We start from the raw sequence: 26,349 nt of genomic DNA, 5'->3' as shown, positions 1-26,349 counted from the left end.
GCCATGCTTTGAATGAAAAGCAAAAGCTACTTAACCTCCCTGAACACAAGCATGTGACAGATGTAACTACGAGATGGAACAGTGCTTGTGATATGTTAGAAACGCTGTGTGGGGATCTTAGGAAGCGATACATGAGCGACAGATCCTTTCTGTGCATGGCTTCTGCACTAGATTCATGCTTTAAAGCATTACCCTTCTTGGGTAATTACCCATTCTCAGGTAAGAATCATTTAATTTATGCAAATCTGTTTTCCTGTGTGATACAAAAGTAGTTCTACTACAGTTTATAGCTGTGACTAACCTTGTGTATTAATGTCATGTGGGCTTGTTTATAATGTAATTTTATATTTTGTTTACAGAAGACCCAGAACGATGTACCAGAACAAGAAAAGGAAAAAACTGCTTCTTCTTCTTCCACAGAACTCACCTATGTCACTACATAAGCAGGCACTAGATGAAATCAAGAAATACAAAGCCATTAGCTCTTAATGAGGATCCACTCAGTTGGTGGAGGAAGCACCAGGCAGGTACAAGGGTAGCCACAGAAAGGGTATTCTCTACTGCTAGAGATATCATTACAGCTCAAAGAAGGGCTTTGAAATCTGAACATGTGGACATGTGAATTGTTGTTTCTGCACAAAAATCTAAAAATGTGTTAAATCTTTGCTGTCAATGGCCACTTTTAAGTTTGTTAAAACTGTTTTATTTACTGATTTTTTACTTAACTGTCAGCACAAAGCCACTTTGAAGTTTGATCGTTTTGATTGACTATTTCGGCATGTCAGAATAATTCTTGCACCAAATAGAAATGTGCATACAATTAAGCAACCCAATACAATCAAGCAACCCTGAACATATGAATCAACTGTTGTGTCTACACAAAAATCCAGGGCTCTACAGTGTGCCCATTTCAGAATCATTCTTGCACTAAATACAATGCATATACTATCCAGTGCTACCTATTCCTTTTAGGAAGGCCCTTAGTAGGCCCCAGAGAGAACAGTAACGGTCTTTGGGTCACACCACTTGTTGTTCGTCATGAGGCAGACTCCTCTGCCTTTGGACTTGCCAGACTCCTCCATCCTATCGGTCCAGGTAACAGAAGAGAACTCCGCTAGAGTGACTGCACAGTCCGGTACAAGTGGAATTAGCCATGTCTCCACAAAGCATATGTTGCAGTCCCTGATGTCTCTCTGGAAACTTATCCTTGCTGAGATAGTCCATCTTATTCTCAACAGACTACGCAGATATGACTGAATCTTACAATACAAACATACATCACATTCAGCCAGATCTGCACAATGCTGGAAGAAGTTGAACACACCCACTGATTTGACGCTACCGGAACAGAAGTAAGGCAATGTGTTGCCTTTCGAAACCCTCCTTGTAAAGCCTCTCTGTACATTTTACAAAGTTTGCAATACTTCAGATTATCAGTAAGAACCCTATGGACACTACCATCCAAGTGTAAGGCTATTTTAAAATGTATCACTGGTTTGAAAATAGCGATTTATTTTGACATGCCATGTTTATGTTTATGCCATGTAAAAACCATTTTGTTGCTAAAGCAAACAGCGGTCTAGCTCAAAACATAATTTTGAACCCATTATCAACCGCAAATAGACCCCAGGTTGTTTTGAATTTCCCTTTAAGGAGCAGAAAAAAAGTCCATAATCAAGGAAACCAGTTTGCAAGCAAATTAGTTTACTACACTGTATTTTGCTTCCAGTTAAAAATAATATACTTTCCTCATATGAATTACTCTGCAAGTAAATATGACAGTACACACCTTCTCTCCATTGCCCCCCATTGGACCAATACCTCCTTGGGGTCCAGGTGCACCCTGTGAAGGTGCATTGCTTAATAACGTGCAACCAATGTAAGGCCAATAATAACATTTAAAAAAAAAACAATGTGAGCAAAATGGTATGACATGTGAGACAAACAGCAACACATACATCAGCTCCGCTGGGACCCTGGGGACCTCTTGGACCAGGTGGACCTGGTGGACCCTAGTAAAAATCACAATACAGAAGAACAGATGAATGAAAAAAAAACTGAAGGAACACTAACAATGTATAAGACTATCTTACTGAACATAAAATTGTTAAATTACAATTGTTAAATTACTGACACCACAATCTTACCATTGGACCAACGTCCCCATTCTCTCCCTTTTCTCCTGGTGGCCCAGGTAGACCCTATAATGATTACAGTGACCATGCATATATCAAATATGGTTAATAAAATATTTAACATAACAGATCGAGAAAACATGGTAATATTTCACGGGATGTTTTTTTCAAATTATTGAATACCTGCTTCAAAAAGCAGTTAGACATTAACTATTGAATTGTATTGAGACATGTGGATGGTTTAAAGTGCATAACAGTTTCTTCTCTTTTGGTCAATTATAACAAATGTTACAGTTTAGTAAAACTGTGTCTACGTCAGGGGTCTCCAACACGGTGCCCGCGAGACGCCTATGAGACGCCTGCAGCGCACCTTCTAACAATAGGCAACAAGTCGCCTGTAGATCACGCTCTAAAAACATCCTCCATTGTGAAGTTTTTAATAGATATTTCACTGTAGACCAGAACCATTTTAAGAATGGATGTAGCCATTAATCTCTAACATTAACTTGATATTGGTGATACCTTACAAATTGTAGCTGGGTTAAATTTTAGCCTTTGGCTCTGGATCCCTTTCCCATTCATTCTTTAAACAAGAACGGAAGTGGAGCGCATACACGCTGCTTGCACGCATAGACAGTAAATGTTGGTAGGGTTATATCGATATTGAAGTATCAGATAACAATACAGTTGTTTAATATATAAAGGCTTATAGGCCTACATAATATTGATCATTTAAATGTAAAAAACACATATTATTTAGGAGGATTACCCTCGCAAAAAGGGGTGAGGGTCTGTTTGTTTGAAATGAGTAGCTCTCTATATCATTTGAGGTACAGTAGCCCTCATTCCCTAAAAGGTTGGAGACCCCTGGTCTAGGTGGTAGTAGTGATGACATTGTTTTACTGTCTGACTGTGGAACAGGTGGCCTGTCTGATCGTTTTGTCTTTTTTTTTTTCAGTAAGACAGCAAGCACATTCATTACTTTTTCAATGGAAAGTAGTCCTGGGGCTCACTCTTTTGAAGTGAGTGTAAGCTTGTCAACCATGACAAAACCATGACAGCTTGCATATCCCAGTTAGAGAAGTCACGCCACAGGAAACCATATTTTCTTGTTGGCTTTCAAAATAATTTATTTCATTGTGACTAGGGGATGTACAAGGTTTTTCTAAGTGGTCTGTTCCGTTCCCTGACTGTAATGGCCATACAGTAGAAAGGAAATGGTCATAGAACATGGGCCAATTAGAAAAGTGCATGGTTTCCACACAACTGCTCTAATTTGTTATGCCCCCACCATGTGAGCACCCATATCAATCTAAATCAATAAGATGGAGCCATAGCAATCAGCAATCTTGCTATACACCAGAAAGATGCCTAAAGATGGAGGCCAATTACAGCGAAGTCATGTATATATGTACATTTTTAATGGAAACACTTGTGGGTATACAAATGCATATGAGGATGTGTGTACAGCAGGTGTGTGTAATATATGTCTGTTTATTATACGGCTCTTCACAATGCTAGTAGAACGCTCCATTGACTTGAATGGGATTTCTCAACGTTCTACGGTAAATTATTTTCATGTAATTACCGCTGCAAACATATAATTACAGCTGTCAATGGCAATGGGTTTTGTGCTTCTGATTTAAGTCTTTCATATCACTACGCAAGTAGTCCGGTCACTTCGTGCGATGGAACTTCATTCAAAAGTGAAAGCATATGGTTGGTCAGCTGTGTTCTAAAGAATGTTTGATTCAAGTTCAGCGTGTGTTGCGAACTATTTGCTTCTCAGCAAAAGCCACGACGAAACAGTAGCAAATAAATGTAAAGAGACAATACGTGTTTATTTTTTCGTTTTGGCAAGTAGCCGTATAATAAGCGGGATAATGTATAGAACGCCGGTCATTATCGGAAAATAAGTCCCTTCAGGACGAAACAAGAACTGAAGAAACAAGTCCTGTTCGCCCTGTCGGGACTTATTTTCCGATAATGACCGGCGTTCTATACATTATTCCTTACATAATTCAGTACAGAATAAACATGTAAATTAGGACTGTTACCTGTAATCCGACAGGACCTGGAAGGCCCGGAAATCCTCGTGATCCTTCATCTCCTTTCTGGCCAAACATGCCCTGCTGACCCCTTGGTCCGGGTTCGCCATCACTACCCTGGAATACATATGATCAATGATAAATATCATGGGTATCTACTATTTGCTAGCATTCCACCAATATGTCCATAGTCCTTCATTTTATCACATTCTCGAGTCATGAGTCCTCCATAATGTTCCCCACATTAAAAATGACTGCCATTTACCGCAACTCATCTAAGTAAATAATAAAAGAAAAATGAGCTGCACCATTTTTTTTATTATTATTTGTCATTCACCAAAATACTGTAACAAGTAAAACTGTAGCTTTCATACTGCATACTCACAGCTGGACCCGGTGCTCCAACTACACCAAGGAGACCTGCTGAGCCAGGAGGACCCTAAAAAAACAAGTAGTAAGTAAGTAAAGAGCACAAATGCAACTGAAAGTGCTTTACAGACCATTTCAGGGCTTAAAGCAAAGAAAATGTCTGTGGCTGAAGTGATCATACATTTTCGTTGAATGTTCATGGGCAATGATGGTGACTCTCTAGTCTAGTGTATATAGTGCACAGCATGGAGTCCTTGAACGGACCAACCAGGTAGCTATTCTGGCCGTCTGGAGAGCTTTGAAAGCACAGGTCAGTCTGAAATCCTGAGCAATCTTTGACATCAGATACTGGAAAGTCAACTTGCTTGATGGACTTCTGATAGTGACAGATCTCTCATGCTCTGCAGACAGGCCATTCTATTTTCTGTAGTACCCCAGTACCGATGACATTTAGGCCAACCGACCTCATAAATGTGACATGATAGGCTTTCTGGAGATATGATTGGTTGGTTGTGGCACAAATTTCTTTTACTAAGTGAAAGAAAAATCAAGAGTTATCTCCTTCAGCTGGAGGAGAAACAGGGGGAAGCACATCTTCACGTCACCCGAAAGAGAAACTGCTGGATCAACTAAGGTAAAAACAAGGTATTTTTATGTTATTATTACTTGTTACCCATGTTATTACTTCTACTTTTAAGTTATTTTTTGCAGGTAATTACACTGTGTGTGTCTAAATAGGTAAAACAATTAACAGTTGTTTGTAGCCAAGTTGCTTAGCATGTTTGGCTATTTGCTAAACATCTGACATGAATGACGTGAGGACAGTGTTGATCACCGATGGTATAACTTAAGGATTTTATTAGTGGGCTTACAAAACCACTATTATTCTTCTTAAGTTCTGTTCCCTGTTACATTTTAATATTATGTTGTTTTTGTATTTGTGTGTCGCTTTTGACAAAGGCATCTGCAAAATCCCATAACCATCCCATAACCAAAAGTTTACTTTATTAGTGGACTTGATCAAGCCCATGCCTTCCACTTCCATGACTACCATGCAGTGACCTTTGTGCACCTTGTGCTTACTGGCGGAGTGCGTTCATTTTAACAAAATAGTGTCGTCTCATATTGAACACCAACACTTAACGGAAATGACGATTGCAACATTTAAATATACATTTATTGGTGTCCTTTATTCAACAGTGACATGGTCTTACTGTATCAAAACATGAACAGTATATGTTATAACTTGCTTATACCTCTGTAAAGTGTGTTCTCCACTGCTGCTGTGTCAGCTTTCTCAACAGCGACTTCCACAAGTTTGAAAATGCTCTCTCCCCTTCCGCTATGTAGCCAAGATGCCGTCCGTTAAGTATTCCACACTCAGATTTTTAGCCGTTATGAGTGCACCATCAGGGGACTAGCAGTACACTTCATGTTGTTGTAATTTTCAGTGTGAACGCCCTCACACACTCAAATTAGGTATTGTATTGTAAGTGCAGGAGTACGCCATTTGAGACAGAGTGACTGACTGGAAAGGCAGCTAGCAAGAGAGCTCAGCAGCAGCTCACTGGACTTCTGGCAGTGGCAGATCCCTCACAGAGTTTCGAGACCAGTCTCAAGTCCTGAGCGATCTCTCTGCCAGAGGGCATCTTGCTTACCCTTCTCTCACTCGACTGCCAACCACTGGCAGGCACAACGTAATAAAACATCCCAATGCTTGTTAGTGTTATTTGCCCTTCCAGATGATTTGTACAAATTTCGCCCCTCCAGATTCAATGCACCGCTATAGACGTTATCTTAAAAATCTTTAACATTAACAACTTCTTCCATGTAATAATATATTCAGTATTTATTCTTACTTTCACTCCTTTCTAGTAAATCTTGTCAGCATCTAATATGAACCCCTAATGTAATAGATTGTGTTGCTGCTACCATTCATTGACTTGCTGTACTTTTAATATGGTGATCATAGTTGGGTAGAGGCTAGGGTTGCCAACTTTCTGAAATGAAAATACGGAACGGGGGGGGGGGGGGGGGTTTCGATAATCCACTTCAGTTAGTGTGTGTGTGTGTGGGGGGGGGGGGGGTATTGAAATTATGTATGTATTATTGTACTAAATAGTGCATCATTTTACAAAATTGTGAGCTATTATTTACTAAAATGGTGCAAAACAAGAATCATTTCGATGCAAAAACACTTGATAAAGAAATAACTGTTTGTAGCCTATTATACTTAAACCAAATAACTCTGAAAACTGAACTGGCGGATATGCTGTCATAGAAAAAAATATATTGAACATCACAAGCAGCTCCAGAAGCTCTGAATTTGGTGAAGCCTTATTTTATTTCTGGCTTTTTTTTGGCTATTCTGCAGCAAGTAGGCTAGCCTATTTGTTTATCTTGCAAAGATGCACTGTAAAACTGATGACAAGACATGTCATCTCACGCTACGTGACTCGCAGTGGCTCAAACGAAAAGTGCATTCTCTGTTGGGATAGTGATGACAGACTAACTGAGAGGGATAAATGACAGCAGCAAAGTTTCCCTTTATTTCATACAAATTGTGTATTTTTGGTTCATAGTCTAACTTATAATACTGATCTGTCATGGATTTGCACGAGTTGATTCTCAATAATACGGAACAAAATGCGTTCCGTATCAGTTCAATACGGAACACATCTTTTTCCTTGCAAATACGGGACGATTTCGTATTTTACGGAACGGTTGGCAACCCTAGTAGAGGCACCTCCTAACCATCCTCATGATGTTCCCTGTTCTACAGCTAGCTACAGGACTAGCCTCCCAAAAACTCAACATATTGTCTTGAGTAATTTCTCTGTCTAAACGTTTCTGTAATGAGGGAAAAATGCCCTATTCCAATATCAAGTGCCTTAATGTTACAGAAACCTGAAGATCTAGTGCAGTGTGTACCTGTGCAGTGATTAAACACCACTCATGATCTGTCAAGTGGTGAGCTAGCAACAGGTGCTAGTACCAATTGAATAAGTCCATTACTGTAAGAGCTGATCTATTTCATCTGGGAATGTTAAAGTGATTCCTTGATTAATGAAATTAACATGGCATGCACCCAGCACAGGCAATGTTCCCCCTGTTCCCTCTTCCCATACTAGTCTCCCGGTTTAAAAAGGTAGAATAATTAACAAAAATAAACACTCACATGCTCTCCCTTTTCCCCCTTGCCTCCTTTTTGACCTGGTCCACCAACCTCTCCCTGGCACAGGACAAAAAAAGTATGCATGATTAATGACCTTTTTTCTCACAATGGAATACAATTATTTAGTTACATTGTAGGTCTTTCCATATTTATTTCATAATACTAAATAAGAAACATCACCCTGTCTCCATCTTCTCCAGGTGGTCCTTGAGGGCCAGCAGGTCCTGGCAGACCAACTGGACCCTGTATTCCATCGCGTCCTGCAGGGCCAATAGGACCTTTCTCACCCTTATCAAAGTAAAACATACCATGTTTAAATTTCTGACATTGGAAGAACTGTTAGTAGTACAGTAAGTAGTTCACCAACGGATGAGTTGCTAATGGTTACCATGGTTACCATTCACAGGCAACACATTAATTATGCAGTCATCAGAGCAGGTGAACTTACTGGCCCACCCTTTTCTCCAGCTGGACCTGGCGGTCCTTGAGGGCCTGTACGCCCTGTGAGGCCAATGGGCCCTCCTGGACCAGCTGCCCCTCGTTCGCCCAGTAATCCCTGTTTTTGAAAAAAATTCAAATAAAAAATTGTATGTGAACTATAAGCCCATCTGAAAGTTGCATATATTTAATATTTCATATTTAAAGGAACCATAAGAAATGTATTTCAATTAATCATAACATGGCCCTGATATGACACTAGACATTAAGAAATCATGTTCATTTCAAATACTTTTATCACTGATAACAGTAGTCCGGCCAGGATATTGTCATTTAAAAAGTGAGGTTGCAGCCCTCAACTGATGTTGTGTTTTGTCTTGTCATGTCATGTTGTGTTTTGGCCTGATGCGCCACCCTCCACCTATCTACTAATCACAAAGTCAGTAGTGTTTCAGCATCCGGGTTGTCAACCTCGAGTCAGGGGGAGGGGGAGGAGATACCACTCTACAGTAATTTGAAAGTGATTGCAGTACCAGTTTTGGCCACAATCTTAGATATGGTTCCTTTAAGTAGAGACAGTGGAAATTCACAAAAAAGAGCTTTTTTTATATGTTGTTTTTCTAGCCACATGGTGTATATCCCAATTAATTTATTTAACAGACACTGATTGGCTTAGAACAGTTTGTATGCGAGAGGTAGCGGGATCGATGCCCATATTATCCAGAGCAGAGTGCAAGGCCTCCCTTTTAGGTTTGTGGTAGCGTACAGGGACATTGACCCTTGTAATATAATTGACATAGTCTATGTAAGTGTTACTTTTTTCAGGCTATATTTTCGGTAACCCCTTGTGAAAATAAATAACTGGGTAGAACTGTTTTGTCGTTGACTATGAAACCATGGTGAAGTTAGTTTCACTTTGTCTATGAGTTCAATATAATAGGCGAGTGCAGATGCATGTAGGCTATACTCTGCTAGACACAAACAAGTTTTAGTAAAGCAAGGTTTAGTGGAATCTCTGTGTTCCATACAAGGTCTGGCGTGTAAGCAGATTCCTTCAAATGCGCCGAATGTGGACTGGACACGCCCTTAATGTCTTTAAGCTTTGCGCCTCTGACCATCCGTTTCAGATCACCAAGATACCATGATGTTTCATGTACCATGATGTTTCATCCAATAAGGTTTATCTACAATTCTCTCTATGAACCAAATTTGGGTTCTATTAGGATAACTGTACTTCAATGCAAGAGACTTTTGAATGGGAACTTGCTGGAAACTGTTCTGAAAAACAAGCTGATGAAGTCTTGCTATAAAATGAACAAATAATTTAGGTTTTTGAAATGAAGGCTGAACTCTTCTTATTCATCAAAGTCAAATAAAAACAGTTTTCCATTCTATGTCATCTTGAAATAGCAAAAGTTAAACTGTGATATTGATTAATAGAGAAGAAAAAAATCACACGGCACTTGCCAAGAAGATGGCCATGAATATTGTTTGCATACTCTAAAGTTCACTGGCATGCAGTGCATCCAGCAATTACTACTTCACTGTGAGGCCATCAACCACTACAATTGTGTAGACTCCTGAATGAACAAACTTTCTAGCCATAATTATCATTCACATTCTCTGCTGTTCCTCACCAAATTATTTATTTGACATCGCGCTTTGCGCCGTTAAAGGGAATGACATATGTCATTCTCATTGGTTTAAATGATGTTACGCCCCAAACACACCCATATGACTGATTAAAAAACCTAGGAACACCTTGTTGCGCCATGCGCTAGACGTTTGATAACGAAACCCCTCCCAATTTCGTTGGGATTAGGACTGGACATCCTACTAAATTTGAATAAGCTTTTGACGAGTGAAGATGCGCTTTTGACTGTCATGATAGGGCCCATTAGCTCACTCTTGAAACCCCTGGTGGACAACTGATGTACTGCAGGTTTTTGAACTTCCGTGCTGGCTTCATTGTTTAGAATAGAATGTTGCTGCTTGATCATGCAATTTGATGTACCTTCTCTTCAACAGTGTATTTTAAAATCATGAATTTCAACACCTGTTATGTCTTTATAAATAGACCTAGCACATGTTTTGTTTGAGTAATGCACTTGATTTACAGGTTAATTTGATGCGTAGAAACCAATGATCTGAAGTCTGATACATGTTTTACAAAATCTAATTCATGGTTAAGGTGGAGGATCATGTTCTGCATTTTCCTGATAGCCAAAATATTAAATCCATCCTCATTCTGAGGTACTATGAATGATTCACAGAATATGTGTAACAACTCTTTTTGTGGTGTGAAATGATGTCAAACCTTAATTGTTTAGAAATCATTGCTCATTTAGAAATCATGAATGCTTACAACAACGCCAGATGGACCTTGTGGACCTTCGCCTCCCTTCAAACCAGCTATTCCCTACGGAAAATTAAGGAACGAAACACAGAATACAGTGGCACATTACTTCGCCTAAATGGCATTCACTTAAAGCTTTCATTGCTGTTAATCACAATTTTAATATGATTGTAAAAAGGTGTTAGTTTAAGTAGATCTTACTCCTGCACCGGAAAGGCCCCTCTGCCCAGAGAATCCTTTCAGTCCAGAAGGTCCAACCTTCCCACTTCCTCCGTGAGGACCTGGATCTCCCTGAGGTAAAAAAATAATAAAAAAATGAATAGATTTTTAATAGATAAATACATTGAATAGATAAAACCTTGGACAGAGCCCATTTCGAAAACAGGAACATTTCCCCCAAAAATGGTAGAACCTGAAATGATATCTGCAGTTAGCGAAAAACTATCCCTCCTCACCATACAGAAAACCTATCAAAGAAATTGAGAGCAATTCCTTTTTAGTTTTTACAGAATTTGCCTAGGGGCATAGGCTTGAGCACGATAAACAACTACTACAACAACATCCCTTCTTTTCATGCTCCTAGAGAAACATGTTGATTGGTAGAAATTCTACAGTAAATAAAAAGTGAGTGGAATTTAGCAGATCTTTTTATCCATGAGCTCATCCAGCTTTATTTCCCTAGTCTGGATCTGCCTGGCTGTATCTAAGTTCATTTTCCCACTGATTTGTCAGTCTAGAAGTGCTTCTCGTATCAAAGTCCTTATGAGCAAGTCCCCCCACTGGCGACCATCTTCATTATACTATTAAGTACTACTGTTTAATGCCCAATGACTTGCATCTGACTATATAAAACAATCAATCTATCTATTGCTCCAGGATTAAAGCTTGGTATTGGCATTTTATCAACTGTGTGTAATAACTGTTTTTAAGATATAGTGATGGATTGGTGTACAAATTAAGTTATATGTTGTACCTTTCCACCCTCTTTTCCAGCTGCCCCTGGTAGACCGTGTTCACCTGGAGGTCCAGGAGATCCAGGATGCCCCCTTTCACCAACAGGCCCTGTCTCTCCAGTGGAACCCTGAAAGCACAAGTTGGTTTATGGTTACATTGAAAGCTGTTTCAATCAATTTTTATCCATAACATATAAGGCCCTATTTTAACAATCTAAACACAAAGTCTGGAGTCATAAACGTTTAGGGCTGAATTCACTTTCGCTTTTTAACAGCCTTAAAAATCATCTCATGCCAGAGGCATAGTTTAAATGGGGTTGTTCTTGGGCCCTATCTCACACAGAGAGCGACACATGTCTTATTTCTATCTTACACCCAAGGCAGTGATGGATCTTTTGTCATGCACTCCAGTTCAATTGAACATTGCCCCACACGGGTGAGTCAATTAAAAAAAATAGGTGTGGTCAGGCGCATTACACCCACTAAAAATCATTACGCCACTGACCAAGAAAACCCTGATCTAAAGCAAAAAGCGCATAGAAGCACAGCTATTTTGAGGGCGCCCCGTCATGAAATGTAAACAGCCCTTAGTGATGAGTCCCAGGCAACGACTCGCCTGCATATTGGTATTCTGACACAAAGTCATAGGCAACAACAAAATTAAGTCTTACACTTAGTTATTTACTTTCACTGTTGACTGACAAGGGGTTACAATTGAAAAACATAGCCTGAAAAAAGCAACACTTACCCCAATAATATTTGAATAACTGAATAAAATCCTAAGAACATTCTTTCAAGAACACCAGTCTGTTGCCTGGCACTCATTGCTAAGGTTTCGCCAATTGTTACATTTTGTGACAGCGTGCCTTCAAAATAACTGTGGATTACATGCGCCTTCCACTTTAGACAAAGTTTTTCTTGATCATTGGCTTTATCATTTTTAGTAGCCTTAAAAATGCAATTTTTGATCATGTGCCTGATCACCAGAGCCGGACAGTAACGGAGTACATTTACTTGAGTACAGTACTTGAGTACAATTTTGAGGGATCTGTACTTTACTCGTGTATCATTTTTGGGGAGTACTCATGACTTTACTCAAGTACATTTGAGAGGCAAATATTGTACTCTTTACTCCACTACATTTCTATCTATAACCGTGAGTACCCGTTACTTCTTCTAAAAAAAAAGGAAAAAAGAAAAATCTCGGAAACCCTCAATTTGTTGTTTCCCTCTCAAACGTGATTGGATTGTGCAGGCGCCACTGATTGGGACAGCCTATTAGCAATCCCCTTCAGCTTTCCGCCAAAGTCAACTCCATGGTCAGATTTAGATAAGAGACGAAACTATGGACGAAACAATGGAAGAAGACGCAGCAGGTCCATCCCGGGAATGGCCCCACCTCGCCAGACTATTTAAATTTTCTGAACAAGTTAAAATGATAGTTTTCGCTTCAAGTGTTTCAATTACAAAATAGCATTTTGTATTTGAAATACTGTACGTATTTTAAATACATGTATTAGAAATACTGCCCATCCCTGGCAACACCATGTAGGACGATTCTGTACATAAATGTAAGCACTGTGGCTGTAGTAATGCAATATTTAGAAAATGTAGGCTACTCTTGTACTCTTCATACTCAAGTACTTTTAAAAACAAGTACTTCAGTACTTTTACTTAAGTAGACATCTGACTGTTGTACTTTTACTTGTACTTGAGTAAAATTTAGCAAAGGGTATCTGTACTTTTACTGAAGTAATGAAGCTGTGTACTCTGTCCGCCTCTGCTGATCACACCTATTTTTTTCATTGACACACCGGTGGGTGTGCAGAGTTCATTTGACAACTTGTGAACTCCTGCTCTTGGCAAAAAAAATATTACTGCGTTGGGTTTAAGACAGGAACAAGGGCTTGCATTGGTCTTGGTGCCACGATGCGCCAGGTGTAAGAGGGTTTTTACAATGTAGTTACCTGGGGGCCGATGACACCACCGGGTCCAGGTGGTCCAGTTTTCCCTTGGAAGCCCTTGGGGAATAATAAAATGATCTTAGTAACTCCTAGATTAAACATTGTATGGCATTTTTAAGATTATTTTAAGACTGTTGGATATTTCACTGTGGAAAAGTCCAGCTTCAGAAAGTAAAGTCCAACCATGTATTGGTTCTACCTGTGTACACTTAACACAGTTGATCTCACCAATTTGCTGCTCTCCCTGGCTGAAGAGTTGTGATAATTAGAATCAGATGGTTTAAGTGAATGGTTGGCAGAGATATGTGGTAGGACTTACTTTCTGAAGCTGGACTTTTCCACCTTTGCTTTTACTTTACCGTCTCTCCTCTCTGTCCAGGGTGACCAGGTAGTCCATCTTTACCAGGAGGTCCCTGTGGAAATATGAAAACAATGTTATGATGTAATGGTATTGATGAGAGAAATATTTTTGGATGCTAACGCATATTTGTGTATCCTCAGTTTGAGATGTATACTTTCATTAAAGTTCCTTTGAGTAACCACTTTAGAGTCCAGAGTTCATTTGAGCCAAGGTTCAAGGTACTTAGTAATTAGTACTTAGTTTTCTAAACTCAGGTGCAGTACATAGTATTATGTTTGAGGGCATGCCTGTATAATCTTGCAGGTAAAGCTACAAATGTATCTTGTCTGTTATCAAAGCAGTTCTCATATTTGATGAAAATGACAAAATAAACAAAGAGATTACATTTTTTCCCTTAATTTTCTTTGTTGTCATACAAAATATGACTGCCGCTCAGTCCTGCACATTCTCTTCACAAAAATAAATCATGCTTGTCAATTTGAACTTTTTATTTATTATTTTTGATTTCTCCTCCATCTACCCATGTCCTTGAATGCCTAGCCTTTCTGTGTGTGTGTGTGTGTGTGTGTGCGTGCGTACGTGTGTGTGTGCCTGTGTGTGTGTGTGCATGTGCATGAATACTGTGTGTGTATGTGTGTGTTCGCTTGTGAGTGTGTATGTGCTTGAATGCTGTGCATGTGTGTGTGTGTGTGTTTATGTGCATGTGTGTGTGTGTGTGTGTGTATGTTTATGTGTGTTTGGTCATCCTAGGCCTTACGGTTCTCGAGATATTCACAGAAAACTGTGTCCGGCCATCTAAAGGCCGACTGGTGTACAATCACTAAATGTACACATATATTAATTTATTGTATGGTCCCCATAAACAGAATTCCACGAAACTTGGAATGCATTCAGAGGGTGTTATAATGATCCTACACTCCAATTTTGTGTAGTTTTGAACATGTCAGACAGAGATACCTGCAATTACGCCTTGTTTTTACTTTTTTATTTTTAATAAAATGTGTGTGTCACATAGAGAGTTAGCCGCACTGCGTCATAATAACACACGTATTAATCAATTTAAAGTGTTAATGGCAAATAAAAGCAGCACGTTCCTGAAGACATGATCGATTAAATAATATAAACTGAACAAAAACCAGTGGGAGAAGAAGAAGTGTGAGTAATCACACAGTAAAATCAAATGCAAAAACAGCCTTACACTAGGGCCTTTAGGACCTGAGACTCCGACTGGTCCTTGAGGACCTTGTAGACCCTAAAAAGAAAGAAAAAATAGCTCACAGTGTAAATTAAGTCAATGTTCTTGCAGATCTGATGTAGTTTTTTTGTGTGATTCATTCCACTCCAAAACACCATGGGCATGATTCTCCATATGCATAAGAAATATTTATGCATATTCTTCATTGACTGAAGTCTGTGATGTCCATGTGTTGCAAAATCTGAGTTAGTTTTTTAACACCATTTACATGTGTTTGACTTACATGTGCACTCTTCAGCTACATGTTTCTGAGGGCTCAAAGACTATCTAACACCACTACAAAGTGAGTTATTTTTATCATGAATCTCAACACCTCTAACACCTATCATCACAGCAAATGTCTGATTTGGTTAATTCATTAGATTTTTGGATGTATATGATACATAGAAAAAAATATGCCTGTTTTAGGTACTTGTAGTACTTGAGGATACCTGCTTCAATTTTCAAAATCAAGGAGGAAGTGGCGTGACATCCTTGTTACTGCAATTGTGTATTAAGGATTGATGGGGGAGTACATGAGCCTGATGGATGACTTTGTAAAAGGGTGTAGATCAAACCATCTCCAACTTAACACCTCCAAGACCAAGAAGAGCTATAGCTAAAAGGGAGTTGTAGGCTATCTGGTCTAATCCACTTTCAGGTTATTGGAAGCATAGAGAAGAGAAGGGTATGTAATGTATCCTCTTGAGTTGTAGCAATTGCTGTAAACGTCCAGTGCATCAGTTTCATGCTTTGTTTTGGAGCTTTCTCATCAAATAAAATGTAAATAAATAATAGAAATGCATAAAATAAAAATGTGTTGTCACTCACTCTGTCTCCCAAACCACCAGGAGGGCCATCATTCCCTGAGGAACCCTAAGAAAAACAAATCATCAATCAGGATGACTGTGGGACTGAAAGCCCAAATTTGAAAAAATCTTTATATGTATACCATTAAATGTGTATATGTAACGGATAATGTATAGAACGGCGGTTATTATTGGGAAAATAAGTCCCGACAGGGCGAACCGGACCCCGACGCACAGCGGACGATTTTTTAAGAACTGAAAAAGCGGTCTGCACAACTTATCTTATCAGAAAGAGAAGCCAAGTCTGAACATAGCCTTAACCTCTAGAAGGGACATGCAAAATCATGGAAATATATATTTTTTAACTACTTTTGCATTCCCTTGCAAGAGCTTCCCATTACCTCACAATACTTTTGCGTTCCCTCATATTTTTTTCTTTTCTTTTTCAATTCCCTTGCAATTAGCTATGCATTCCCTGGTAAAGATTAAAGTATTGCAAGTAAATGCAAAACCACACCAAGGGAATGTAAAAGTAAGGTCTCACTGACATCGGACAAGTTCACTCCCTCCCACACCCATTGGTTAACAAATACATAGGGCTCTATTTTAACAATCTGAAATGCAAGTATCAAACGCAAAACGCAAGTAGCTTTGTGGAATCATTTGCAGAAATGGGAACTGCTGTGTCCATGTACAGTGTAGATGAAAGGAGCAAAGTGTATGTGCTTGTGCACACGCTACATTATGGCCAAGCAGGTGTATGGCCGTACGCACTGTGCTTACTGTACCATCAGGCAACTCAACAACGAGAGGCAATTTCCTCTATATGTATTCACACCAAGTTGACCTACCATAACTTCCCAACTCTGCACAGTATCCCATTAACTGCATGACAGTAGGCTATTTACAATATTTTTGATAAAGTAAAGTTTGTAAACACGTTATCAAAATCAACTTAATGCACACACAACTTTTGTTTGAGCAGGAGAGGGAATAACAACGCACGAACGCAGCAATTACAGAAATTGTAGCTACTTGCTACTTTCTTTTACTATCTATGGTTGCTGTTGTTATCAGCACACAATAAGCTGATTTAAGCCAATTCACTAACTCAAGACTTCGAGGCCATCATGGATATAAAACATTTTTGAAAACAATGAAAGGATGGAGGGAGCAAAGGATGGAGGCAGCAAAGCTTAGGAGTTATTTCAGATGGGCAAGGTAGGCAAAATTGTGGTGCTTGTCAAAATATTAGCGTTACAGCTGGAATAATGATTATAGGCTGATGTTAAAGCTAACACGATGTTTAAAGCCATAAACAACCGTAAATTGGGAGAAAACTAAAGGTAACTTTAGCCTTCATAGGGCTGTATAAAGTTGTCCAAATGAATAGGTCGTTAGGCAATGTTGTAAAGATATTGCATGTGGATGCTGTACTATATAGGCTACTTTTTAGGTGACCAATTCACAAACGAAACCTGGAAACGGACAAATATTATCAATGCTTTGAATGTTTCGGTGCGTGCACGGGGGTGTCTGTAGATGGGTGCACAGCATTCATTCATTCCAGCAGGCGCCCCTGTGGTCATGCATGCGCCCTTAAAATATCATCTGAATAACGCGCCACTGACTTTAGAGTAGGTTTTTCCTGATCTGTGGCTGAATTGTTTTCTGAATCTGCAAAATAGCACCAGGGAACATTTGCGCCGGAACACGCCTCCTCTTTTAGCTGAACCGCCCCCGAGAGCGCAAGTTAATTTCCTAATTTAACAAGGTGCGTCTGTGGAGTGAAAATTCCGCTGTGCGTCCAATGCAAAATGACACAAGCACCAGTGTACAAGACGTGCTACGTGCAAGATAGAGCCCATACAGTACAATTTATACACACCGTACATATATATAGGTAAAATGCAGAGCAGAAATTCCTTTTATATGCAAGTATACATGGCTAATAAACCTGATTTACATTTACATATTTTTCTTACCTTTGCACCTGGCTTTCCTGTTGGCCCTCTTGCCCCTCTTCCACCCCGTGGACCCTGGGTACCACACACACACACACACACACACACACACACACACACACACACACACACACACACACACACACAAAACACACACACTGAAATAATACACTTGGTATCTCAATAGATGTGCTTATTCCAAAACAATGTACTGAAAGATTTTAATGTAACAGAAATTCCAAACTAAATTTGGTACCGTTGGACCACGTTGACCTCTTGGACCAGACTTGCCAGCAACACCCTATGGAAGTGAAGAAATGAGCTTTGTATAAGATTGACCTATAACTGAATGCTATAAATGTGGAGTGACATAAGATGTAGCTAATAAAAATGTGAGGATAATTTCACTAAATGTTGCAAAGATCTGAAAAAAGCTCTCTCTCTTCATGTTTCAAATTCTGCCAGTTATTGTCTTACCCTGGCTCCCTTATCTCCATTGGATCCGGCAAATCCAGGAAAACCAGTGGAACCCTTTAAATGAAAAGATGTGTTACTGGTACATGCATTTTTCAATATTTCTGTGATAGTACAATACAATGGCGGGCTCCGAGGTAGGGGCAAAAGTGTCTTATTGGCTGGCCTTTACATGAGAAAAATGTTTCAGTGCCCTGTTGAGTGCCACTTCAAACAATAAGTTTGGAGAACGTGTCTTAATGAGTGCCCTTCTGGTGTTGTAAATGTAATCCAACACACTATATGGTGCCCCTTAAAATGATCTATACGTGTATTGTGGACGTGTATTGTGGAGTGCCTTCTATGCTGCCCCTATGCTGACAATGTTCCAAAGGGTGTCATTTCCAGTACAGAATGCAGGTGCCCCTACCACATATTTTCTACTGCAGGGGCATCCATTAGGACACTTCCTTGCTGCCCTTTACCAGAGGTGGACATCCCGGTTCCAGAAAGTAAAAGTCCAGGCATATATTTTTTCTACCTGTGCATTTAACACAGGTGATATCACTAATTATCTGATCTACCTGGCTGCTAATTAGGATGAGGTGGTTTACTAAATGGTTGGATCAAATACTTGGCAGGATTTTTTTATTTTCTGAACCCAGGATGTCCACCTCTGGTGCCCTTACAATGGGATACATTTCTTACAGGTGCTTTTCTGATGGAAGAAAAACAAATCATGAAGTGCCCTCTTGGATAGCACTGCAGAACTATGAAGTGCCCTTGCAATGGGCAAAGTCAGTGCCATGACATGTCTAGGTTACTTTTTCCAGATAAGTTAATATCTAGCTGGCATTTTGATGTTATTTCATCTGCACAATCAACAGTCACTTTAGGCCAGTGCATTCGGCATTACAATAATAACACCAGCAGTCAGGTCACAGCAGACCCTCACCCCTATCTCACAATGGTAAAGAAAGTGAAACCAAATTTCAAGTCATGTAGGAGGACTGAGATATGATGACCCTCTATCTTGTCTGAAAGTCTGAAGCAAATTGGATCAGTAGTTTAAGTTATGCAAATGGACACACACAAAGTCAAACATTTTTTTCCGACAGTGTCACCAAGCATTGATTTAAATATTGACTAGTTCCGAAAAATGTATGAAAATTATACAACTTATTTTTTTTAACTTGTCATATGTGTGGTTCTAGGAATCTTGCTAATCTTGCTTTATTTATGATCACCTACACCTAGGCAATAATTTGGAGTGAACCCTTTGACTCGTGACCCGATCAGCACGATGCAGCCAGGGGCTTCTGCGAAAGTAGCACACAGTCGAAAATGGCACACAGTCTATGAACATGGGGGCGACATATTCAATGTGGGGGAGCTCGACGCGGCTACTTTCCAGCGCTACTGGACCGCACAGAAAAATAATATCATTTTGCGGAATTGCAACCAGGCCTGACAGAAAAAACGCCTACAATTAAGCAATTAGGCTTTCTAGTTACATAAACATATTATTATTACAGGCTATTATACAGAAATCGGACTACCTATTGAATATGATGGCGTCTGTTAGGTGTGCATTTAAACGTTAGGATATTAGGACATTAGGAACGCACTTCGGGTCCCCTGATTCGATGACCTGGTGAGATTCAGATTTTACCTTATTAAATTGTCGCCCCCTCTGCTATGTTCCACTGCTAGCAACCTGGCAATTTAGGCTAAAGATCAGCACGCAGCACCCTCATCATATGCAGGAGAAAAGTTTTTCAACCTGTGCACTTTTCTTTATTCTAGGCTACTAGGCTTTGAACACGTTGCAGCATTTTGTACGCTTTTCAGCGTGAATAAGACAAATTAACATTACTCATTACTTTTTTTCAGAGCACTTTCTTGTTCACAGCTCTGCGATCACAGTCACATAAATTACAATTTTCAGACCATCAGAGAAACCGTCACATACCTTTGAGCCCTGTCTTCCAGGGTAGCCAGGTAACCCTGGAACACCTAGTTTGCCCTAAAAGGAACAGAAAACAAAATAAATACAAAAAACATTGCAGTCAATGTTCAATAAATGTTTTCTAAGTGTTCGTTGTTTACATATGTTATAATATTTACATATTTATAAATGTTTCTATTTAGTTACTATATATTGGGATGCTGTGTAAAATCGAGCACAAAATGTAATGCTCAGCAAATCTCGTAAACCCATATTTAGTTGCAAAACGACAGAGGGAACATATCAACTGTTGAAACTGACTATCTTGACTTTTCATGGAAAATATGAACTCATTTTGAATTTGATGCCAGCAACCTGCCTCGAAACAGTTGGGACCGGGGCAACACAAAGCTGGAAAAGTTGTGTAATGCTAAAGAAAACACAATGAGGAACATTTAACAACTAATTAGATTGTCACCATGATTAGGTATAAAAGGGCATCCCAGAAAGGCAGAGTGTCAGTACTTAGTACTGAGGGACTCTGGCCGCCCTGCTGGACTGGTTGTGTATTGTCGGACAATCTTATGTTTTGATGCCATGTGCCTTTGTTGTGGCCTGAATCCCACCTCCAATTTGCCACTCCCTGTTTTTTCCCGCCACTTTCTGCCCACACCTGTGCTGTTCATCAGTCTGCTTATTATCTGTATTGATTTCTCCTGTCCCGTGTTTGTCCTCACCCAATGATCTGTCTCCTTTGTTTAGACCGCCTAGTATTTAAAGTTCAGTTTATTTTCTGTTCTTTGTCTGGTTGTAACTGATTTTGGTGAGGATAAAGCTGTGTCTGCCAGAGCTGTATTTCTGGTCTTCTGTGAATACTCTGCCTGTTTTTGCCTGCGTTTTGGATACTCATCCTGGATCTTTTGTGCTTTGCCCTTTTTGGAACTTTTTGTGTTTGGACTGTATCTCTTGTGCTTTGCTCTGTTGCTGTCTGGCTGCAACATTAAAACTGAACTACGCAAGTTTCTGGTCTGCATTTGGGTCCTTGCCTGCAAGTCCTAACACAGAGTCTCTCAGAAGTAAAGATGCAAAGGTATTCATTATCCTGGGAAAACCTGTGTGGGCAAATAATGCAACAATATAAGAATAATACCCCTCAATGTGAAATTGCGAAGAATTTGGGGATTTCTATAGTGCATAACATTAAAATATTCAGAGAAATCAAGGGACAGGACCGGAAAACAATATTAAATGGCCGTGATCTAAGTTAGCTAGGTATGTTAGTGGGCTAAGACACACTGACAGTAAAAGCTAAGACCACGTTACCAAATATTTTACATAAAAGCAAAATTGTAACGTTAGTGTGTGCTAGGAACTGCAGTGGTCGCCAGAATAATTATCTCTATCAACTAAATGCCATTATTGAGAAATTATTTGCTTTAACTAAGGTTAGGGCAACCTAATGACCATCAAGTCAACATGATTTGGTCGGCATTACACATATAAAAACGTACAGTATGATGGGGTCGCCTGCCCCCGGACTCCATGTTAGTAGCAGGCTTGTTTTTCTTCTTTCGTAACGTTAACCGTGAAACATCACATCAGTTATTTGGAAAGATCTTAGTGCGTTTTCCTCCGACACAGTAATGTAATGAACAATATTTTGGGCAGCATTGTTAAGTTAGTAATGTTTAGTATTCTTCCTCATTATCCCCCCCCCTCCCCTGCCCCCCCCCCCCCCCCCCCCTCCCCTGCCCCCACTCTCTAGGTGTGTGGAATACATTTCCTGGATGGTAAACCAATGAAAGAACACCCATACCCAGTGTTACATATGGGACATATATATAATGTAAGTTTTATTCCATTTTACCATAGGTTTTATTCATTTTTTCAATAATATTTAGAAATCACTTCGATATTTGGATGTTGTGTAAATGTTCATGATTGTTTTTGGTTTAAATTTGTTGTTGTCTTGATTTATAGCCTACATGTAAGTTAATTTCCTTTTCTTATTTGTTGTATTTTCTCAGGGGTTAATATCATGTGGAAGAGCCCCTCCCAAAAAAGATGTCTTCAGCCCTTACAAGAGGACACATGTGCTGAACCTGAAGTTACTGAATCTGATGTAGAGGTGAATGTCAGTAATTTGGAAAATATGCCTCTGCAGAAGTGTGATTTGGCATCCAGTGTCCAGATACTGCAGACCACAACTACAGTTTTAAGAAGTCAACAAAAGACTGTGCGACACAAACTGATCCTGCACCATCAGTGTTAGCTGTCCCTGAACAACTGTTGCTTGTTCTAATGAGGCTCTGTCTTGATTTGATGTTCACAGACTTAGGTAAATGGTTTGGAATAAGCAGGAGCACAGCCTTTGAAATCTTTACATTCTGGAGACAAATATTTGTAAAGTTTATGAGGGAAAAGGTGATTGCTTGGTTGCCTAGAGACACACTGAATAGAATAAGGCCTAAGAGTTTCAGACAAAATTATCCCAAAGCCACATGCATCATATACTGTACTCAAATATTTGTTCAAAGGCCAATGAACTTAAGAAAACAATCACAAACGTACGGCAACCACAAACATCATAACGCCTACAAAGTCCCATACTGTATAGCCCCCAATTTAATGTGATGTTTGTGTTAAAACTGTTCGGTGGAAGGGCCAGTGACACTTTCATCACAAAGAACAGTGGTTTTATCGACCATTTGATTCCTGGTAATACATTTTTAGCATTGTTTTGTTTGCACAATGCATTGCTACTTGGACCTGGTAATAGTAGCCTAATCCTGATGCAGTTTCCCTTAGAACAGGGATTCCCAAACTGTGGTACGTGTACCACCGGTGGTACGCAAGGGCGAGATGAAAAGGGCAATGTCGGAAAGGTGTTAAAAATGTTTTTTTTTTATCTTAAGTATAAGTATGTATAGTATAAGTATATATACTTTTTTGATCCCGTGAGGGAAATTTGGTCTCTGCATTTAACCCAATCGGTGAATTAGTGAAACACAAACAGCACACAGTGAACACACAGTGAGGTGAAGCACACACTAATCCCGGCGCAGTGAGCTGCCTGCTACATCAGCGGCGCTCGGGGAGCAGTGAGGGGTTAGGTGCCTTGCTCAAGGGCACTTCAGCCGCGTCCCACTGGTCGGGGCTCGAACCGGCAACCCTCCGGTTACAAGTCCAGAGTGCTAACCAGTGGGCCACGGCTGCCCCAAAAGGTCTTAAGCCTATGTTCTCTTTGTTCTTTGTGTTTCATAATGTTGTTCTCCACACTGTTTTTTAGTGTGAGAGCTCATAGACCAGTTGCACATTTTGATTTCATTATTTGTTATCATGTAAGGCAGCTAATTAAATATGATGCCTGGAATGCATCAATAAAATGTGTTACGTTTTTATGTGTTGGATGGTGGGGGTACGCGAGCCAGGATGTAGGTGGTGGTACGTGGGGGAAAAACTTTGGAAACTGCTGCCTTAGAACCTATCTTCCATCTATGAATTTGACATTGTATTTGTTTGATTGAATCATTTTTAGTAGACTGTCACCATGTGCCTCAAGCTTCTTTAGTGTAGGACACTTAGGGCCCTATTTTCGCAGCACAAACCCTGGCACAAAGCGGATTATTATCCCGGCGCAAAGTTTATTCCTATCTTACACTCGAGTTTTGTGCCATGCTCGTCTCTTTTATTGAACAATGCACTCAGGGATGTGGCAATAAACGACCTAAGGTGTGGTCTGACGCATTATCTAAAAATTGCTATCTTACACTATCTAAAAAACATTATGCCACTGACCAAGACAAACCTGGTCTATAGAAAAGCGCATATGAATCACAGCTGAAGACGCACAGTCACGAGACGTAAGCAGCAACTCCTCTGCAGGATAAATGTCCTTAAGTTTTTTATTCAGTCATTCAAACATTCTTGGGGTAAGTGTTGCTTTTTCAGGCTATGTTCTCGAAGGTAATCACTTTGTCAATGACTTCAAATAATAGACGAGTGCAGATGCGTGTTGGCTATACTGTGCTAGGTTTTAGTAAAGCATGGTTTAGTGGAATACCTGTTCCATACGGTCTCGCATGCAAGAAGATTCCTTCAAATGCGCCGCTGACTATCAAAATACCGATGCTCTGTTTGAAGTTGCACTGCTTGTTGTTAAAGGGAATGACAGATCATGAATGGGAATGACAGTTATTCTCATTGGTTTAAATGTTGTTACGCCCAAAACACACCCATGACTGATTAAGAAGCACAGGAACAGTCTTGTTGCGCTATTTGCCCGACGTTTGATAACAAAACCACCCACAATGTAGACTGGACAAACCCCTAAATTTAATTAAGCTATTTGCTAGTGACCATGCATTTTATATCGCTAAAATAGGGCCCTTAATCTCCAGAATGGTGTCTCTGTCAATTATTTCATCTAGGCAGGCACCTAGCCAGTTTTCTGTCTCATGCACAATTATCAGGCAAAAATGGGACAACATTTCATTCAAGTCCAGCAACTGATCTCCTCAGTTCCCAAATGTTTATAGACTGATCAGAGTGGTAAACATGCCCCTGTCTGAACTTTTTTTAGATGTGTTGCTGGCATCAAATTCAAAATTTTCCAAAATATTCTCTATTTCAACAACATCTTTGCACTATTCTCAATAAAAAATAGGGTTTACATGCTTTGCAAATCATAGCATTCTGTTTTTATCTCATCCCAACTTTTTTGGAGATGGGGTTGTCGAACAGACAGCACTTATTCAATATTTGCAGACCAATTCACAAAAAGAATCTAAAGGAACAGTCATAGAAACTAGTGAACAAAGCCTATACAATGTAATATAGTATAGTAATATATAATATGGTGAGACCTTTTCTCCAGCTAGGCCTACTGGACCAGGTTCTCCACTGGGTCCTGCTTTACCCTTTGGTCCCTCAGGGCCATCTTCTCCTCTGAGCCCAACAACACCCAGTTCTCCCTGCAAATTACATCCAGAAATAATACAGAGGCAGCATGCAAGACATGACCAGAATGCACTCACAGTTTGGTTTATTTCCTTTGTGGGACTGTGAATATCAGTGTGTGAATATCAAGTAATTGTTGGTATTTGGACACCTATGAAACACTTTCATTCCAATGTTTGACCATAACAAGTGAAATCAAAACGTTCAGGTCCTTTATGGGTCTTCCAAAGCAAAGCAGAGTTCTACTGTAATGTTCTGAGGCATCTGAGGGAAAACATTTGGCGCACATGACTTGAGTGGTGCACTGGCCTTTGGGTACTCCATATTGGCTCACATCATGTGGAAAATGCACACGTTTTCAACATGATTGTTGATCCCCACCTCCCTACTCCATGGATTTGGCTACTGTGACTGCTTTTTATTTCCTCAAGATGGCGTTCAAGCTTTGACACAGTGGAGGAGATCCAAAGTGAATCGCAGATGCTGCTGGATTCACTTAAGGCAACAACATATCTCCAGACTTGCAAACTTTGTTTGCGACACAATTACAAATTAGCGGACTGTCGAAAGTACTGAGAGTGACAACATACTGCATATGTTTGAAATACATTTTAGTACCAGTAAACTACATTTGGCTGAAAGATCACAGTGAAAACTAAGGCTCAACAGTTGGCTAGGATATATAGGATATATCTTTCTTTTAAAGATGAAAGCATGGAAAGCATACATGTACCTGCAAAATGACATCATTTGTAGCAAATGTGGTATAAGCTGGACAGTGGACTTATCCTCATTCGGGTAGCAGACAATAATGCTCTCCACTTTGTGTCATTGCCACATTATCACCTCAAACATGTAGTATTTCTGGTGTTTCTACCCAAACACTGTGTTCTAATAGGACATAAAGCTATGGCTTTCTTGGAGAGGATCAAGTGAAAACATTTAATTTCACCTTCACATTATACTTTAATGTGCATAATGTACATGTTAATGCATATGGCAATTAACAGAATGTATATCATATTAAATACATGTAATATGTAATTTTATACAAAAGTTACACTTACCTTCTCACCGCTAAGACCCATGTCACCTTTGAACCCAGGGAAACCATCCTCCCCCTAAAAAACAACTGCTCATGAGTTCATTTAGTTTATTTAACATCTGGACTCTTCACTGCCTC

At 39.7% G+C, this 26,349-nt stretch overlaps 1 protein-coding gene across 2 annotated transcripts in view; it reads right to left on the bottom strand.

Moving 5' to 3' along the window:
- LOC121705589 (collagen alpha-1(XI) chain-like) overlaps positions 1 to 26,349 on the bottom strand; it is a 126,957-nt gene that overhangs the window by 24,548 nt on the left and 76,060 nt on the right. For both annotated transcript variants that reach the window (XM_042086647.1, XM_042086648.1), the window contains exons 29-49: positions 26,234 to 26,287; positions 25,073 to 25,180; positions 20,232 to 20,285; positions 18,284 to 18,337; positions 18,063 to 18,107; positions 17,828 to 17,881; positions 15,865 to 15,909; positions 14,998 to 15,051; positions 13,798 to 13,851; positions 13,442 to 13,495; positions 11,495 to 11,602; positions 10,723 to 10,812; positions 10,531 to 10,584; positions 8,176 to 8,283; positions 7,908 to 8,015; positions 7,731 to 7,784; positions 4,569 to 4,622; positions 4,193 to 4,300; positions 2,148 to 2,201; positions 1,959 to 2,012; positions 1,790 to 1,843 (exon numbers count right to left, since the gene is read on the bottom strand). In XM_042086647.1, coding sequence (XP_041942581.1) covers positions 1,790 to 1,843; positions 1,959 to 2,012; positions 2,148 to 2,201; positions 4,193 to 4,300; positions 4,569 to 4,622; positions 7,731 to 7,784; positions 7,908 to 8,015; positions 8,176 to 8,283; positions 10,531 to 10,584; positions 10,723 to 10,812; positions 11,495 to 11,602; positions 13,442 to 13,495; positions 13,798 to 13,851; positions 14,998 to 15,051; positions 15,865 to 15,909; positions 17,828 to 17,881; positions 18,063 to 18,107; positions 18,284 to 18,337; positions 20,232 to 20,285; positions 25,073 to 25,180; positions 26,234 to 26,287 — 1,422 coding nt within the window. The remainder of the gene's footprint in view (positions 1 to 1,789; positions 1,844 to 1,958; positions 2,013 to 2,147; positions 2,202 to 4,192; positions 4,301 to 4,568; positions 4,623 to 7,730; positions 7,785 to 7,907; positions 8,016 to 8,175; positions 8,284 to 10,530; positions 10,585 to 10,722; positions 10,813 to 11,494; positions 11,603 to 13,441; positions 13,496 to 13,797; positions 13,852 to 14,997; positions 15,052 to 15,864; positions 15,910 to 17,827; positions 17,882 to 18,062; positions 18,108 to 18,283; positions 18,338 to 20,231; positions 20,286 to 25,072; positions 25,181 to 26,233; positions 26,288 to 26,349) is intronic.

The sequence above is a fragment of the Alosa sapidissima genome, chromosome 3, assembly GCF_018492685.1.
Source record: "Alosa sapidissima isolate fAloSap1 chromosome 3, fAloSap1.pri, whole genome shotgun sequence".
NCBI classification, from domain to species: Eukaryota; Metazoa; Chordata; class Actinopteri; order Clupeiformes; family Clupeidae; genus Alosa; species Alosa sapidissima.
The sequence above is the reverse complement of the archived record's forward strand: the minus strand, read 5'-3'. Positions and strand labels throughout refer to the sequence as shown.